The following is a 17749-nucleotide window of genomic DNA, read 5'->3' on the forward strand; positions in this document are numbered from 1 at the left end:
GACTGATGCACAGGCAGAGAAAAGCTCAGTTTCTCTTCCACCTGGACATGATGTGTACCAGGTGCTGCACATGTTTTAAAAGTACTATAAACTCCCGGTGCATTGTGGGCAATGTAGGCACTAGGTATTCAACACCAATGCTGCCTTGTGATCCTTTTTAAGAACCTGTTCGTTGTAAGTAAGTGTTGGAGTGTGATGAGAAAAACAAACAGATGTGCTCTCATTTTATTCATTCATGCTTTTACCAGAAATTCTCACGTTCATGATGTTACTCATGTCTGGTTTGTACCTCCACTCTCACTGTGGCTCTCGTGGGTTTAATGCAGCAGAATTGACTGTGATCAGTTGCTGTTTGCAGCCAACCCATGGATGCACAGACAACTATCACTACATTACTGAGAGACTGAGGAGAACTTAAAAACAGCAGGATTCTGAATGAAGTTCTGCAGCTTCTGTTTCCTCTGACTTCCACATGGACTTCCGAGATCCTTTAATGATGAAGTCACAGTGAACCAGATCTGAAGGGTGGTTTCTATAGTCACTGAAGCAGGAAAAGTGGCTTGTTGCTGTATAACAGTCTTTCACGATTGTTGCGTCACTGTATGAAAAATGTATTTATTGGTAATATTAGCCTTCTGTAGCATTGGACAGGTTGAAGTCATATGTCTGAGTGAATGAGTTGGACTGCAGGATGAGTGTGTGCTTGGGAAAGTGTCCTGTGGTGCTCCTAATGTGATTTCAACTTTCATTTAGTTTGGAGCTGCAGTGGCATCTGTCGTGGGCACGGGGCTCTGCTGAAACAGGCTCAGATACTGTTTGGTCTCTGGACTGTCACATACATGTAAATCATAGTCTTGTCTTTAACCCGATCACACCCTGTGGAAGGACACGACACGCCCCACAGGTTGCTTCAGTTATTGAGTTATAAGATTAAACCAAAGGGCTGATTTTCCTCTGCAGTCCCTGGTGTTTTACATCAACACTAATAAATCACATAAAAACAATGAACAACAACGAAGCTCTCTCGACCACAGAGCTGCAGAATCAGAGCAGGGAAGCAGGTTACCACTGCTCCTCTGTTGGTTTTTAACATGGCACCGTTTGTGTCAGCTGAGTTGTGTGTTAGGTAAAAATATGCTCTGTGTGTGTGTGCGTGCGTGTGTGTGTGCGTGTGCGTGCGGAGGAGACAGATGTGTCCCTGCACACAAATCAGATTTAATGAAACCAAACTGATGCTTCTTGTCAGTGTGTGTCGGGCTGTGTGTGTGTGTCAGTCCACACAGAGAAAGGCTGGTGCCCCGGAGTCCAGGCAGACGACGGCCTGGCCACCACCGCATCCTCCTCCGTTGCCATGACAGCACAAGTCGTTTCCATGACCACCTGGAGTGGCATCGTCTGGAGGATTTGTGTGTCTGTGGAGTGGAGGTCACACTGGACTGATTTCTGGTGTTGTCCTCAGGTTTTCCACATAGTAAACGGTTGACAACACATTTTTATTGTTGTGGATAAAAACAGTAACAGCAGCTGGGTGTTAATCAGCTGTTCCTGTGTCTGACCCTCACAACGTACATCCAATGATCCACTTCCTGTGTGCACGATGTCGTTGTATTTGATGGGGTGGGAAGATGATGAAATGTCACACACCTGAGAGGGGCATCGCTGAGTCAGACTGTCTCCACCCACACGCATCTTGGACCAATCAGATTACAGAACCATTTACCCTGCTCACCTCGAATGTGTAAAGTTGAACTCGGAGCAGAGAAGTTGTGAAGTCAGGATTCAGCTTTAGAAACAGACATGGAGACTGTCGCTCACTTTTTTTTGTTTTTGGTCCACGGCGTGCACGTGGTTCATTTAACCCAATAAAACGACAAATCTGAAAAGTGCAGCGACTGCTGGAGCACTGGGTCCATTAGCTTTTGTCAGCTGTGCTTAAAGCAGAGCTGCTTTGGCTTCTCAGTCTTTGTTCTGCAGTTGATCCTGGAGAGACCAAATATTTATTCCATTTGTAAATAAGGAGCAGAGGAACGTCACCACATTTGAGTTTACTGGGCTGAGCTTGATCCAGCACATCAGACAGTTGGCAGCTGGTTCAGCCCAGAAACCAGTGAAACACATGAACTCAGCCTTTGAATCAGCCGACCCACTCACAGCGTGTCCTTCCTCCGTGGAACTAGTTTGTTAATTAAAGCTTATCTGGGTTTGCTACGGTAATGGCTGCTGGGACAGAACCGTGGTCAGGATGACTGACTGACTGTTTCACTGTCTGACTGGCTGTTTGACTGACTCTGACCGATTATGACTTAATAAACCTGACTGACTGAATCTGATTGAGTGTCTGACTGACTGACTGTTTGGCTGTCTGGGTGTCCCTACAGCCTGACTGACTGACTGAATCTGACTGCTGCCATTTGAGTTTATGATGGCTCAGCTCGCCACTGTGTCACCATGGCAACCACCGGAACTGGAGCAGTACAGGTTTTCCTGAATTACAGGGAACAGACTGAGCCCTCGGTCGTGTTTCTGACCGTCTTTCCTCTTGATTGGATCCTGGAGCAGCTTCATTATTGTTCCATGTGTGCAGCTCAACATTTAAAGATATATCTCAGGATATTTTGAGGCGTTTTGCAAACCTAGAACTGAATTATCATTTAAATTGAGCTTAGACTAGGTTACATTTGCAGACGAGCAGTCTGAGCTGAAAGTCAGGTGAGCAGGAGAAAACTGTGCTTTCATGGACACAATTTATTGGATTCAGCAAAATCAAAGATTAATGGGATTCATCAAAACAATTTTCAGATCTATTTTTCTGAATTTGTGAAGCAGCTGAGTGGAAATGGAAGTGGACGTATAGACTAATAATAATCTCATAGTTATTAAAATGGGCAGCAGAGACCTGAAGCTGAAGCTTCTGTAACTGATATAATAAATGAATCTGTACATTGATAATCTCCTGTCTGTTTGTGATGAAACCCTCAAGTACGCAGACGACACTGTCATTTACACCCACAGCTGAAACTCTGAAGAAGCACCTATTATGTTGTCATATATAATGGAAAAATGCTAATCGGCTTAAATTATCATGCCTAGCTCTGAATATTGAAGAACAGTATAATGGGTTTCTGCAATAACCATAACCAAAAGACCTCAACAATCTGTGTAAATGTCAAATTATATAAAAACTGTAGTATAAAGGTTGTTCAAATTCAGTAACATCATTAAGAAGAAGAGAAAGACACTGACAGATAACGTGACTCTTTTCAGACAAATTGCAAAATCACTGTATGATGATATTTCATTCTAACTGTTGTATCTTGGGCGGCTTTGGAACCAGTCAGGTCCTGGACTCATTACTGTCACTGTAACATACATACAGTGTGTTGCGTTTGGATCAATTAGTTTTATGTGTGTGTGTGAGTGTAAACTCAGAAGAGAATCTGTTTCTGCAGTTCTTCATTTGAGGCCCTAAAAAATGGAGCAACCTTCCAAAACCTTCGCTTCATCGCTTTATCCAGTAAACACCGACCTGGCCCCGCCTGACCCTTGCTGGCCATCTTAAATAGTGATCTTTCCAGATGTGAGTGATCCTCTGGGGTGTGGTAGTCGGGTTGGTCAGGTGACCACTGCAGCAGGACGATAACACAGGACGGGTGGAGCTGGGTTTGCTAGCGGGCATCTTCTCATGTACGTGGTCTGTGACACATCCGTAAGTTCAGTTTAATTTTGTACTGTGAGTGGGAAGCTTTAGTGCATGTCTCCCTGCACTGAGCTACAACCACTGTAAACCCAAACTTTTCTGCTGCCTTTCATGGCATAGAAAGTCATCGGCATCAATGAATCAGGCGTAGGTTATCAATAATCAGCATTCGTTAGTGTCAGAGTAAAACGGTGTGTCTGATCTGTGCATGAAGCTTTTCTGAATGTACCTTGTATTGTAATCACGGTAATATATGGTAGTAACCTCCAGTTTTTATATTTAGCCATCGTTCCGCCCCCCCAGGGTGGGATTTAATTTAATCAGATTTAATTTCGTTGTTTCCGGTCTGAGTCCAAAAAATACGATGGCAGAACTTCCCAGTGAAATCATTGACAACTGTTTCTGAAGCATCGTCCCCACATCAGGAGCCAGCTTTAAATAGATAAGATGTCATTTTAAAATGGAGGATCCTGAATTACTCACACAGGAAACAGTTTCTCCTCATGGCAGAGGAGCTGCATGAAGATTCATGTTTGAAAAAGTAAAATAATGAATGGATTTAATTTAGAGAGATGGAAAAAACTCTGGGCCTGGGGTCGGGTGGGTTTTACTCTCTTCGTATGTGATGGATTTATCTGCCACTTTATCTTCTCAGGGCTTTGTTTATTTGGAAAGATATAACCACAGACCAGAGAGGATCGGCGTTAAGATCCGGATTAAATAGAGCAGACTTCCTGTTTGGTGACAGGACGGGTATAAATGTTCCTGTGTGTTACCGATGTACGTCTCAATGAACAAACACGGTCAGTCTGGAAAAATAGCTTCAACATACACAAATATCTCCCACATCGGCCTGAATGTCCGAATACCTGAGCAGGTTGAAGTGACAGGAAACAAAGTGAACCAGACTAGTCCTGGCAGTAACAGAACTGCAGTTACAGTCCTAACACAACGTATGAATTAGTGTGGACTCTGTGGGCGGCTCAGCAGCTCAGAGCCTTTGTTTCATGGGACCTGGAGCCTCTCAGCAGCGTATTATCGCCCTGCTCTCATACAGAAACAACTCATGTTTGCAATTTCAATTTGTAGAAGCGGATTTACTGAGGAAGGTTCCACCTCACAGCGCCAGTCAAAGGTCGCCATCGTCCTCCTCTCTGAATACTCCGAGCAGCTCTCCTGTTCAGACACTTCAGACAGAAATTCATTTTCTTTCTGCTGAAGTTTTCAGTAGCTTCAGAGCCGTCGCTCCCACTGGAGCCGCGACGCTTTGAATATACATGAATATTTGATTGTGTTTCTCATTCCTTTTCTTTGTAGTCAGAACACCACTGGGTTTTATCCACATGAGACAGATACACAGCAGACCTGGTTATGATACATGCTGCCAACAGCCGTGGTACAAAGAAGCCTGAGCATCAGAAGTCAGCTGTAAATAAATGAAACTGGTTTTGAATTCTTCTAAAATTAGCAGGTAAAGCAAACAGAGCAACCTCACAGTCACTGCTTTCCCTGTCTGTCCTGCTTGGTTTACCGCCTGGTTACCTGCAGTCAGACGTCTGTGTTCTCTTGCAGTCAGACATCTGTGTTCTCCTGCAGAAGAAGCCTATGTTCTCCTGCAGTCAGACGTCTGTGTTCTCTTGCAGTCAGACGTCTGTGTTCTCTTGCAGTCAGACATCTGTGTTCTCCTGCAGAAGAAGCCTATGTTCTCCTGCAGTCAGACGTCTGTGTTCTCCTGCAGTCAGACATCTGTGTTCTCCTGCAGACAGACATCTGTGTTCTCCTGCAGACAGACATCTGTGTCCTCCTGCAGACAGACATCTGTGTTCTCCTGCAGTCAGACGTCTGTGTTCTCCTGCAGTCAGACGTCTGTGTTGTCCTGCAGTCAGACGTCTGTGTTCTCCTGCAGTCAGGCATCTGTGTTCTCCTGCAGTCAGACATCTGTGTTCTCCTGCAGACAGACATCTGTGTTCTCCTGCAGCAGAAACCTGTGTTCTCCTGCAGTCAGACGTCTGTGTTCTCCTGCAGTCAGGCATCTGTGTTCTCCTGCAGACAGACATCTGTGTTCTCCTGCAGACAGACGTCTGTGTTCTCCTGCAGCAGAAACCTGTGTTCTCCTGCAGACAGACATCTGTGTTCTCCTGCAGCAGAAACCTGTGTTCTCCTGCAGACAGACATCTGTGTTCTCCTGCAGACAGACATCTGTGTTCTCCTGCAGCAGAAACCTGTGTTCTCCTGCAGACAGACATCTGTGTTCTCCTGCAGACAGACATCTGTGTTCTCCTGCAGCAGAAACCTGTGTTCTCCTGCAGACAGACATCTGTGTTCTCCTGCAGACAGACATCTGTGTTCTCCTGCAGACAGACATCTGTGTTCTCCTGCAGTCAGACATCTGTGTTCTCCTGCAGACAGACATCTGTGTTCTCCTGCAGACAGACGTCTGTGTTCTCCTGCAGACAGACGTCTGTGTTCTCCTGCAGACAGACATCTGTGTTCTCCTGCAGCAGAAACCTGTGTTCTCCTGCAGACAGACATCTGTGTTCTCCTGCAGACAGACATCTGTGTTCTCCTGCAGACAGACATCTGTGTTCTCCTGCAGTCAGACATCTGTGTTCTCCTGCAGACAGACATCTGTGTTCTCCTGCAGACAGACGTCTGTGTTCTCCTGCAGACAGACGTCTGTGTTCTCCTGCAGTCAGACGTCTGTGTTCTCCTGCAGTCAGACGTCTGTGTTCTCCTGCAGACAGACGTCTGTGTTCTCCTGCAGCAGAAACCTGTGTTCTCCTGCAGACAGACATCTGTGTTCTCCTGCAGCAGAAACCTGTGTTCTCCTGCAGACAGACATCTGTGTTCTCCTGCAGACAGACATCTGTGTTCTCCTGCAGCAGAAACCTGTGTTCTCCTGCAGACAGACATCTGTGTTCTCCTGCAGACAGACGTCTGTGTTCTCCTGCAGACAGACGTCTGTGTTCTCCTGCAGACAGACGTCTGTGTTCTCCTGCAGTCAGACGTCTGTGTTGTCCTGCAGTCAGAAACCTGTGTTCTCCTGCAGTCAGACATCTGTGTTCTCCTGCAGACAGACATCTGTGTTCTCCTGCAGTCAGACATCTGTGTTCTCCTGCAGACAGACATCTGTGTTCTCCTGCAGTCAGACGTCTGTGTTCTCCTGCAGTCAGACGTCTGTGTTCTCCTGCAGTCAGACGTCTGTGTTCTCCTGCAGTCAGACGTCTGTGTTCTCCTGCACTCAGACATCTGTGTTCTCCTGCACTCAGACATCTGTGTTCTCCTGCAGTCAGAAACCTGTGTTCTCCTTCAGTCAGACATCTGTGTTCTCCTGCAGACAGACATCTGTGTTCTCCTGCAGACAGACATCTGTGTTCTCCTGCAGTCAGACATCTGTGTTCTCCTGCAGACAGACATCTGTGTTCTCCTGCAGACAGACGTCTGTGTTCTCCTGCAGACAGACGTCTGTGTTCTCCTGCAGACAGACATCTGTGTTCTCCTGCAGCAGAAACCTGTGTTCTCCTGCAGACAGACATCTGTGTTCTCCTGCAGACAGACATCTGTGTTCTCCTGCAGACAGACATCTGTGTTCTCCTGCAGTCAGACATCTGTGTTCTCCTGCAGACAGACATCTGTGTTCTCCTGCAGACAGACGTCTGTGTTCTCCTGCAGACAGACGTCTGTGTTCTCCTGCAGTCAGACGTCTGTGTTCTCCTGCAGTCAGACGTCTGTGTTCTCCTGCAGACAGACGTCTGTGTTCTCCTGCAGCAGAAACCTGTGTTCTCCTGCAGACAGACATCTGTGTTCTCCTGCAGCAGAAACCTGTGTTCTCCTGCAGACAGACATCTGTGTTCTCCTGCAGACAGACATCTGTGTTCTCCTGCAGCAGAAACCTGTGTTCTCCTGCAGACAGACATCTGTGTTCTCCTGCAGACAGACGTCTGTGTTCTCCTGCAGACAGACGTCTGTGTTCTCCTGCAGACAGACGTCTGTGTTCTCCTGCAGTCAGACGTCTGTGTTGTCCTGCAGTCAGAAACCTGTGTTCTCCTGCAGTCAGACATCTGTGTTCTCCTGCAGACAGACATCTGTGTTCTCCTGCAGTCAGACATCTGTGTTCTCCTGCAGACAGACATCTGTGTTCTCCTGCAGTCAGACGTCTGTGTTCTCCTGCAGTCAGACGTCTGTGTTGTCCTGCAGTCAGACGTCTGTGTTCTCCTGCAGTCAGACGTCTGTGTTCTCCTGCACTCAGACATCTGTGTTCTCCTGCACTCAGACATCTGTGTTCTCCTGCAGTCAGAAACCTGTGTTCTCCTTCAGTCAGACATCTGTGTTCTCCTGCAGTCAGACATCTGTGTTCTCCTGCAGTCAGAAACCTGTGTTCTCCTGCAGTCAGACATCTGTGTTCTCCTGCAGTCAGACATCTGTGTTCTCCTGCAGTCAGACATCTGTGTTCTCCTGCAGTCAGACATCTGTGTTCTCCTGCAGCACAGAACAGTGAAAAAGGCTAGTTCTGTGCTGGGCAGGGGGCTGGACCCTCAGAACTGTGGTGGAGCAGCAGATGTGGAGGAAGCTACTTGCTATAACGGACAATAATAACAGGGTCTGGGAACGGGTCTGGGAACGGGTCTGGGAACGGGTCTGGGAACAGGTCTGGGAGCCCTTTGAGTCTGTTGCTTTCTGCTCTAAACTCAGGTTTTTCTTCTTAAACATTCTCTTGTCCTGTGCCATAATTTCAAGCGCTCGGACTGGAGTGGCCATGAGTCCAAACGTGGGGGCGGTGAGCAGGGCCCAGGGTAGAAACCAGCCTCACAGCCAGGTTCCTCCCTTGATTCACTGAAAAACCGTTAGTGGTCAATGAAGAAACTCGCTTTTGTTCTTCCTCCCTGTTGCTTTCCTTCAACGTCCTGACCCCCTCTGCTTCCTTTATTCATCTCCTGCCTCCCCTTTCTCTCCACATTCACTCTCTTACTTGATGGCTTTCGATTTGTCTTTCCATTTTCTCCCTCCGTACCCTAACCCCCCCAGACAGATCCTCTTTCATCAGAGCGCTGCTAGCTGCCTGCTCTGGGCTCTGATATTGGCTTGTTGGAGGGCTGCCATGTTGATCTGCAGCGACTCGTTCAGCCGCTACTATCTGCAGGAATATGGAGGGGCAGACGACAGGGAGCTGGGGGCAAAACCAGACTAAACACAGGGAGGTTAGTCCCGTCACAGTCTGCAGGTGTGCAATGAGGACTGTAATAAATAAATGACAAGAAAGAGTGAGGGAGAGTCTGGCTCTTTTCTGGTGATGCCAGGAAAAGACTGTGAATTTACAGAAATCCTCAGCTGTGACCAGATGTTCAGCTGAGAACAGAGTGCAGTGAAAATAAAATCCAATTTAAACAAGAGGTTTGTTCAGAAAAGGTGCCTGCACTTACAGTTACACTGATGTGTCCAATAGTGAAGGGACGTGTTTGTCTGTATTGCTGCAGCCTGTGCTCAGTGACTGGAAATCAGGTGGGAAACTAAAGCTGCTGCAGAAATGCACATGTCACAGTAATGTGAGTTTGAGGAAATACTCCAGAAAACAACAACACTCACGTCTTTGGAAAAACGTTTTGATGATGTTTGTCATTTCCTGTTAGTGTGATTGATGCTGAGCCACAGAACAGGACAGTTTAAAGGGCAATATATTGCATGTGATTAATGTGTAGCCATGCTAACATGCTAACAGTGACTCTGTTGCCATTTAGCAGGTATGCTAAATGCTAATGCTCACCTGGTTAGCATATTAGCATGCTAATTAACCATAAACACGGAGTCCAGCTGAGGATGATGGGAAGCTCAGACGTTCTGCAGGTGTTTGATTATAAACTAGAGGAGTAAATGAAAATGCCGACCTGATGATGGCTCTGGATGAAAAATCAGAAGATGAGAAAAGTCACTCCATCTGGAGGAACATGAATGTCTGAATTTCATCCCAGTCATCCACAGCGGTTTCAGTCCTGGCTCTCTACATGTATGAAGCTGTGGGAAGAACCAGGGACTCAGCTCAGTCTCCACCTGGTAAACCAAATTCAGGCAGTAAGAGCTCTGTGAGGTCAAAAAACAACATGGGTCAGTGACGTCTCTGTTTCCATCACAGGCCACGGTGAGATCTGAGAAGCTGCAGGTCAAATTCAGATGTTTACGTTGATCCAAACTCAGTGAAACAGTCTCTGATGTACATGAACCTGCCACTTCCAGTGTGAACAGACATGTTGTATAAACATGGACAGGGTCAGCAGTTTTCTGCATGTTCAGCAGACTGGAGGCACAAAGTCTCTTCATCCCCCCTTTGTCCACATGAGTAGAGTTGGACCTCTGCTCCATCAGTCAGGGAGTTTAAATGGAGTCCTCTGACCACACCACTGGCCTCAGTGTCCACCTGGGAAATGGCAGCGGCTCCCCTCAGGTCGTTCATTCCCACTTCTTGCCTTGAGGGCATAAAGTGGGCTCTTTACTGTGGTCAGTCCACTTCCTGACCTGTCCAGGGGTCAGAATGTCCTGGACTCTCATGAAGGCAGCACTTTGTACATCCACTTATTACCAGAACTGACTGGAGGGCAGCTGTCACTCACTCACAAAGCGACCCTGTCTGATGACGTAAAGCCAGAGGTGCTCAGCAGTCTTGGCGTTCAGAGTGTTTGGACTAGGGTTGATGTGTCTAAGTCACTGGACTTCATCTGTGGGGACGTAAAGACTGAACTTTGGTAAATATCTGCTAAAACAGGTGCAGTTTAACAGCAGCTGTAAATTCTGCCCCGTTCTGGTGCTAGTTTCCAGTTCATTGTCTGTTAGGATCATTTCAGTACAGTATTTTAGTACAGGTCTTCTCACAGCATATCTTTATTGATACTATTAATCCACAGCATGGAGGTCACCATTTCATAATGGGACGTAATAAAAACATGATAAATTCATACATTAAACATACAAAGCCCATCAACTGTTTTGGTTCTGGCTGTGTCACTGTCTTTTCCAGCTGTCTGTGGTTTTCTTCAGTGACCTCTTCCTCTATGACCTCTTCTTCTTCTAAACACGTCTGAGAAATGAAAAACCTCCATCTGAATCCTGCCTTTAAATTTAAACTCTGCCTTCAGTCCAGTTCTTTCAGTCATTTGGCTCTTAAGAAATAAATCAAACCACTATCTGGAATTATTGAATATTGAAAACAGAAAGATTTTCAAAGAGTGTAACACTCAGTCAATGTGGATGTACATTAACAGGTGTGTGTGTGTGCTTTCCCCCACAGACACAGACTACATCAGTGAGGAGGAGAAGCAGAAGGTGGAGCTGATGTTGGCGTTTCTCACAGAAGAGTCCAAACAGGCTGCAGCGAGCACAGCTGTGAGTACAACACTAACGCCATCGTGACATCCCATTCTCAGTAAATGTGTAGCAGTCTCAGACGTACAGATGTTCTGAGGGCAGAAGATGCGGCTGTGTGAGCAGAGTGAGGGGTGACAGGGTTAAATGCTGCTCTGTGAGACCCAGCTGAAGTTAGACAAACTGATCCCGTTGTCCTTGAGGGTGAACCTGGTCAGGAGAAACCCATTTCCTGCCCCGTCCGTCCTGCTCTTCCTCTCCGCAGTGGAAACCTGACGCTTTCCTCGTCCCTGTGGACTCCACCACAGAGCTACGCTGGCCGGAGAGAGGATTTATTATTGATAAGGGGGAGAGAGCTGTATAAATCTTTTTTCTGCTGCATCATGCTTCAAGAACATGCAGATCTGAGTTCTGCACCAGTTCTGTTAGTTGTACTGAAAGGGACACCAGATGCTGCTTCGTGTTCTGATCCTCTGTGAAGAATGGGAAGGAGAGATGAAGTAAAGAGTGAAATGCAGTCAGACTGAGAGTGAGTGCGGCGGGTACATTTCCACAAACCCACTAATGGTCCTGAGCAGAGGGGCTGCTCTCTGACGTCCGGTCGACTCCTCTCGCCCTCACACAGAAAAGCTGCCGCTCATTTTGTTTTTCAAAGACGTGATATTGTGTTTTCACTGGGTGTGTGACACTGAGAGGAGCTGGAAGTCACAGCAGGGTTTTGTGTTTGTTTTGATGCTGGTTCTGAACTGTACTATAAAATTCTCCAGACTGCACAGAGACAAGTGTGCACGGAGTGAGCGTGCATGAGGGCAAGTGTGCACGTGGCTCAGTGTGCATGGAAGTTGTTTAAGGGTTCTATGTGGGATATTTATGTTTGTTTTCCTGACACAAATAGAATCAACCAATCAGCTTGCTGCGATAGAACAGCCTCATTTTTTCTGACTGATTTCTGACTGGCTGGTTTCTACTGGTGCGAATCGTAGAAGTACCCGCCTCAATCATTGTGACACAGGTCAGCCTGCTGGAAACTTTGGGTTTGGGTCACAGCATGTCTGTGTGATCTATGTCTATAAATCTGCAGGGCTTAGAGACCGAGTCTGTTTGTCTGTTCTATGTAACCAAACTGCGTTATCAGACTAAACATCTGTAAGAACTATAGGAGCCCTTGTATCTTTTATGGATCCTTTCTTGAGAAGATACAAAATGTAAAAACCACATGGAGACTCAAACCCAGTCAAGGAAACCTTGCTGTCCATGCCCATGCTTACTTTTTAAGGTCTGGGCAAACAGACAGAAACAAAGAGCATGAAGGAATGGGCAGAACAAACAGATGAGACAGGAGCTGGTCCTGGTCTCCTGGGACTGAGACCGATCGCTGCGTGTGCCACCTTAAATCATTAGAGTGTTTGAAAAGCTGTCAGGTTGTGTCGGTGTTGGCGTCTCATTGCTTTTTCCTCTGAATGTTTCCATAGACGATTAACACCTTCACAGTGTACACAAACACTCTGCGCCTCCTCTATTCATACACACACCTTTGTGTTTGTGTGTGTTTGCCAGGGCAACCAGTTCCACAGATGACCCGGTGAAAGCAAGGGGGTATTCTCAGGTGTGGACTGCAAGGTCACCTGATCACTTCAGCACTTCCTGCACAGATTCGAATTTAATTTAAAATATCTTTAAAACGTTTGTCCTGAGAGGGACCTGAGTCAAACTGACACTGAATGAATGATGCGCACATCTGCACTTCCTGTGCGCTGCACGTAATGTAAGGCCTTTCTCCTGCAGTCACTCAGCGCCTGTGTTTCATGTGTCAGGCTGCAAATGGACTTCACTCTGAGACTCGCCCACTTTCCTGATGCGTCTGAAAGAACGTTCGTCCAGTCTCCCACTTGTTTCCATTTTATTTATTGAGAGTGAAAATCCTAAATCCTGATTCTCATGTGTGAAGTAAAGAGATCGTAGTAAAATAAATCCTCTTATTAGAAACATGTTTTAATAATTAAAGTCTGCCAGCGACAAAAACCTTTAAGATTATCATTATTTCTGAGATTTTCACAGTTAAAGTTTTAGAATCTGGCCCATTACATTAGAAATGAGCCTTTTCTTTGACAGAATAATCAGAATACGTTTCCATCGTTCTTTAATGAAGGTGTGTGATTTGGTTCTTCAACCCAAAGGGCAACAGGGTTTTTGTTGTGTCAAATCTCTCTGACCCCGACGCCTGCAGCCCAGGAACCTGACGGTTAAAGCTTTAAAAGAAACAAGAGCGAGAGGACGAGTCGGTGCTTAGGAATGTTCAGGATCACTGGAAGTCATTTCTTCATCCTTTTCTTCTTCTGTCCTCCCACCTTCTCTTATCTCTTCTTCACACCTCAGAGACTTTGACCTTTTCCAGGGACTGTATTTTCTCTGTTTAATGACACACTGCTGCACGTGGCTGATTTCAGGTCTAAATGCTAAAAACGGACAGAGCTGATGAGAACAGAACAAATGTGTGATGACTTTTTCTTGCTGCAGGTTCTGGTTCCACTACTTTGATTAAAGTCTTGTTTCTGTTTGGATCAGCAGCTCCTGGTGTTTCTGAGTCACCTGGACTTTAATTCTTTAACAACCACATGATTTACCAGCAGCTCAGGGCTTTTGTGTTTGCACTGCTGACCTCAGGGACACACACTGTTAAACATACACAGGGCCGGACCTGTACGGCTGTAAATAACCGTTTTTCTTCAGTTGTTTGAAACAGTGGAAAAGCCCAGCACCGTGTTCGCTCTTCAGTGCTCTTAGTTTTAGTCTGATCAACAGTCACATTCTTTCTGGATGTATTAGCATTTAAAGCTAACCTGTTGGTTTGGTAGCATTAGCCACCTAGCATGGTCCTGACTGGACCTTTGGATTGAATGGATCTGATGTGGATTTGGGAGGAAGTGGAGCTTTGGGTAACATTAGAGCTTTGGGTCACATTAGCAGGAAGGTCCTGGACTTGGTCTGGGTGTAAATTAGCTGTTGAGCTAATCCTGACACTTTTAGACAGAAGGTGCTAACGTCAGTCGGTTAACGTGCACTGCACAAACAAATCGAACAGAGGGAGTAGCAGGTTGTCTTCGGTCAGATCCAGGACAGCAGACACTGAAGAGGACCAGACTGGAGCCCACTGGTGAATCAGCTGCTTGAATGGTGCAAAGAAACTAAAGTGTGTCTTCATCAGAGCCACGTGTTAGTTTGTTTGCACCACTGAAAATAAATGATTCACGTGCGTGCTCGTCTGCGGCGATCTCCACCTCGGATGTTTATTATGCTGTACATATAAAAGCCTGTCCTCCACTGATATTTCCACAGTCAGGACTAATTTCCATTTTATCTGAGGTCCACAGGGCTGTGGTGTGTCGTTGTAAACTCTTGGTCAGACATTCAAGACTTGTCATGGACATTTTCAGAAAATATTTATATTAAACTGATCTGTGCCCTGTTTCTGATTTTTCTTTTAAATTGGTCCCAATTCCTCCTGTGAACCAGCCTCCTGTCCGTCTTATCTCTGTAATCCCTCTGTCGCTCTGTGTTTCTGTTGATATTTGCCCTGCAGCCTCCACTCTTCCGTATTTTTGGCATCCTCCTGACTCACCCGAGACCTGACACACTTTCCTGTCCTCCCTGATATTTCAGGGTTCCAATGATCACCAGTTCCCTCAGCGTTTTGACCAATCACACCATCCTGCTCTGGACCTGCTGCCCTCAGACCGCCTGCCGTCAGGACACAGTTTTGGCTCAGACATGCAGCCTGCCGGGGGTCGTTCAGACACAGAAACTAGTTTGTTAGGTTCAGGGACAGGCTGTGGTCAGGGTTCCAAAAATAAAATAAGGATTTATTAACGTACCAACACAGATGATCAGTTTGACTCAGGCAGACTGTGTTTCTGCAGCCTGTTTACAACATGTATGGATAATATACACCTTCTGGGCAGCATTATGGGCCTGATATCTCTGAGTCAATCACTGAGAGCAGCCATTTACCAGGTCACACTAAAGACATCTGGACAGTCTGTAGAACGTCATCCTGCCCTATGGTATCGTCCCAAGGTTCTGTATCTATTTATTCAAACTATATTCACCTGCACATTTTTCTTTTTTTGATTTTTCCAACCCCAACCATAACCTCAACCCACCTCTGGTTCTAGGTTCTCCCTAAACCGGGTCTGAAACCTGAGCAGTGGACTCACACAGAGGTCTTTTACCAGGACTCTGATACAGGCTGTTGTTTCTGCAGAGTCACTTTAAGGCACAAGAGTTGAGGACAAGAAAGAAAGTAAAAGTTTGTGTGTCCTCTGTCTGGACAGAAATCCAATCGTGCGCCCAAGACCGAAAGGTACAGGAGGAAGGTCAAGGACAAGACAGTTTCATTTGTTTTCAGCAAGACTGTGTCCTAAGCTGAGTCTGCTGCCAGGGCTAGTAAACACCCGGAGGACCACATGAGCCGAACGAGCTGTTTTTCACTTTGTGGGTCTGAGGCTGCGTCTCCATCTGTTTCCATCAGATCTGTTTGTGTGTTTGTTGTGTGTCAGGGACAAGACTAAACTGCTGTAAAACCACATATGCAAGTATCCAGATCTGATCTGAGACCAGCTGGTTCTGGTTCAGTCTGTTCAAACATCAGTCAGTGGAGGGAAAACAGCAGCTAGCATGCGAACGGTCTAAATGGTCATGTTAAATCTGCAGCGGATGAGTCGGTCTGTGGTCATCTTGCATGTCTTCGTGGCAGCTCTGGGGCCAGTTCAGAAACCTCCCTGTCCATGAGGATTGTGCTGATCTGTGACCACAGTGGGAGTCAGTGGGACACACTGAAGTCACAGCAGCACTTCCAGGAGCTTTCGCCTCCACTGGCCATGAAATCAGCTCTCTGGTGTTTGTATATTCTTTCTTTTTCATGTTCCCTTCTGTCTCTCAGAGCTTACCTGACTTTTTACAGTGGGCGGACAGGATGGAGCACATGGAAAACCTATTGAAGTTCATCCAGTTGTGTTTGGAGTTAGGACCAAATGAAGTTCAGTTACATGTGAATGTATGTGGAATCGTGAACGCTCTTCTACGTCCTGCTCTGACAGGCACAACGTTTGGTTTAATATTTTATGTCTGTTGTTATGATCCTTCAGGTTTCAGTCTGTGGATGACTGATGAGCAGTTCCTCTGCTTGAGTTGGTTTTCACTTGAAGTCCAAATGCTGAATTGACCTGGTTCTGTTCCTGACATTGACTTCAGTATGTGCTGAGATAATACATCACAATACTGAGAAGTAGTAGCTCCTCAACCTCAGCAGCTTCATTTGGTTCAGTGAATTTCTGTAGCTGGAAACGGACTGTGGCAGCTTTGAGGTCCTTTTTATATGTTCTGTGTATGTTCTGTGTATGTTCTGTGTATGTCCTGTGTATGTCCTGTGTATGTTCTGTGTATGTTCTGTGTATGTCCTGTGTATTCTCAGTATGTCCTGCAGCTCTGCACCACACACACTTGTTTTAGATTTCTAACATCACTCATAACTTGTAGCTGGCACATGAAGTGGCGTCTGACGGACATAAATAACCTGACAGGACAGGTGCCACTCAGGATGAAAGCAGGAGGATTTAATCGAGATTCATAAAGGTCACGTAGACTGTGGAGCAGAGGATTGTGGGTTTTGGGAGGTGGAGGCACATGAAAGTGAAACATGGCTGTTCTGTAGGTGGAGTAGCTTGTTATTTTCATGACCAGGGTGGGGGGGTGGCGTGATGAGGAGCTGGTACCTGTGACAGAACCAGGCTAACTGGTTCCCTCTGTTCCCAGTCTTTATGCTAAGCTAAGCTAACAGCTGTAGTTGATGTAAATGACTCAGAGATGAGGAGGAGAAGAAACTTTCAGGTGAAACTGACTTTAAAAGAACCTGTTTTCTTTCTGTCGTGCAGCCGACCAGTGAAGAAGACCTCTGCCCCATCTGCTACGCTCACTCCATCTCTGCCATCTTCAGGCCCTGCTCCCACAAGTCCTGCAAGTGAGTCCACACACAGATACTCCACACACACCCAGGAACACAGAGAAACGTCGACTCCTGTTTGACAGGATAAGACCCTTCACTGCTGTGATGGAATCTCCTCGTTCGCTGTCAGCGCTCTGGTTAGGAACGTTATGACACATTACAGCCTCAGTCACTAACTGGTGAGGCGGCTTTAGTTCTGCAAATCATATTAAACATTGGGTCGTTTTTAGGGAAAACCAGTGGAACTGAGCACATTTTATAAAGACACAGTCTGCTCTGCCGAATCCACACACATTCATTGGAGCTGCCAGTCTATGGATGGGATCTGGACTTAGGGACACACACACTGAATCAGCAGCTGATGCCTTGTTAAAGAAACATCCTATGACACATTAAACTCCACTCACTGACACTGCTGCCGTCACCCCCCCCCCCCACACACACACACAGGGAAAAGTGCACACATGCACATGCAGGTGTGTGTGCTATGGTGTGAGTCAGCTGTTTGGTAACTGCTGATTGCAGCGCTGTGTGCAGCAGACCGCAGTCCAATTCATATCTCAATACATATTTCATGTTATCCTGGAGGTGCGCTTGATTTAGCTTAGCTGGCACGCAGACTCAGCAGTTGGACGGATTGTTGTGGTGCTGATTGAGAGCGCTGCCATACCGAGCTGATTCTAATCTCCTCCAAGGCCAAA

General features: G+C 46.4%; 1 protein-coding gene across 5 annotated transcripts in view; it reads left to right on the top strand.

Moving 5' to 3' along the window:
• The window catches only part of rnf123 (ring finger protein 123), a 74866-nt gene that overhangs the window by 54566 nt on the left and 2551 nt on the right, over positions 1–17749 (top strand). For all 5 annotated transcript variants that reach the window (XM_026306587.1, XM_026306589.1, XM_026306590.1 and 2 more), the window contains exons 38-39: positions 10974–11068; positions 16978–17063. In XM_026306587.1, coding sequence (XP_026162372.1) covers positions 10974–11068; positions 16978–17063 — 181 coding nt within the window. The remainder of the gene's footprint in view (positions 1–10973; positions 11069–16977; positions 17064–17749) is intronic.

Source organism: Mastacembelus armatus, chromosome 5, assembly GCF_900324485.2.
Source record: "Mastacembelus armatus chromosome 5, fMasArm1.2, whole genome shotgun sequence".
NCBI classification, from domain to species: domain Eukaryota; kingdom Metazoa; phylum Chordata; class Actinopteri; order Synbranchiformes; family Mastacembelidae; genus Mastacembelus; species Mastacembelus armatus.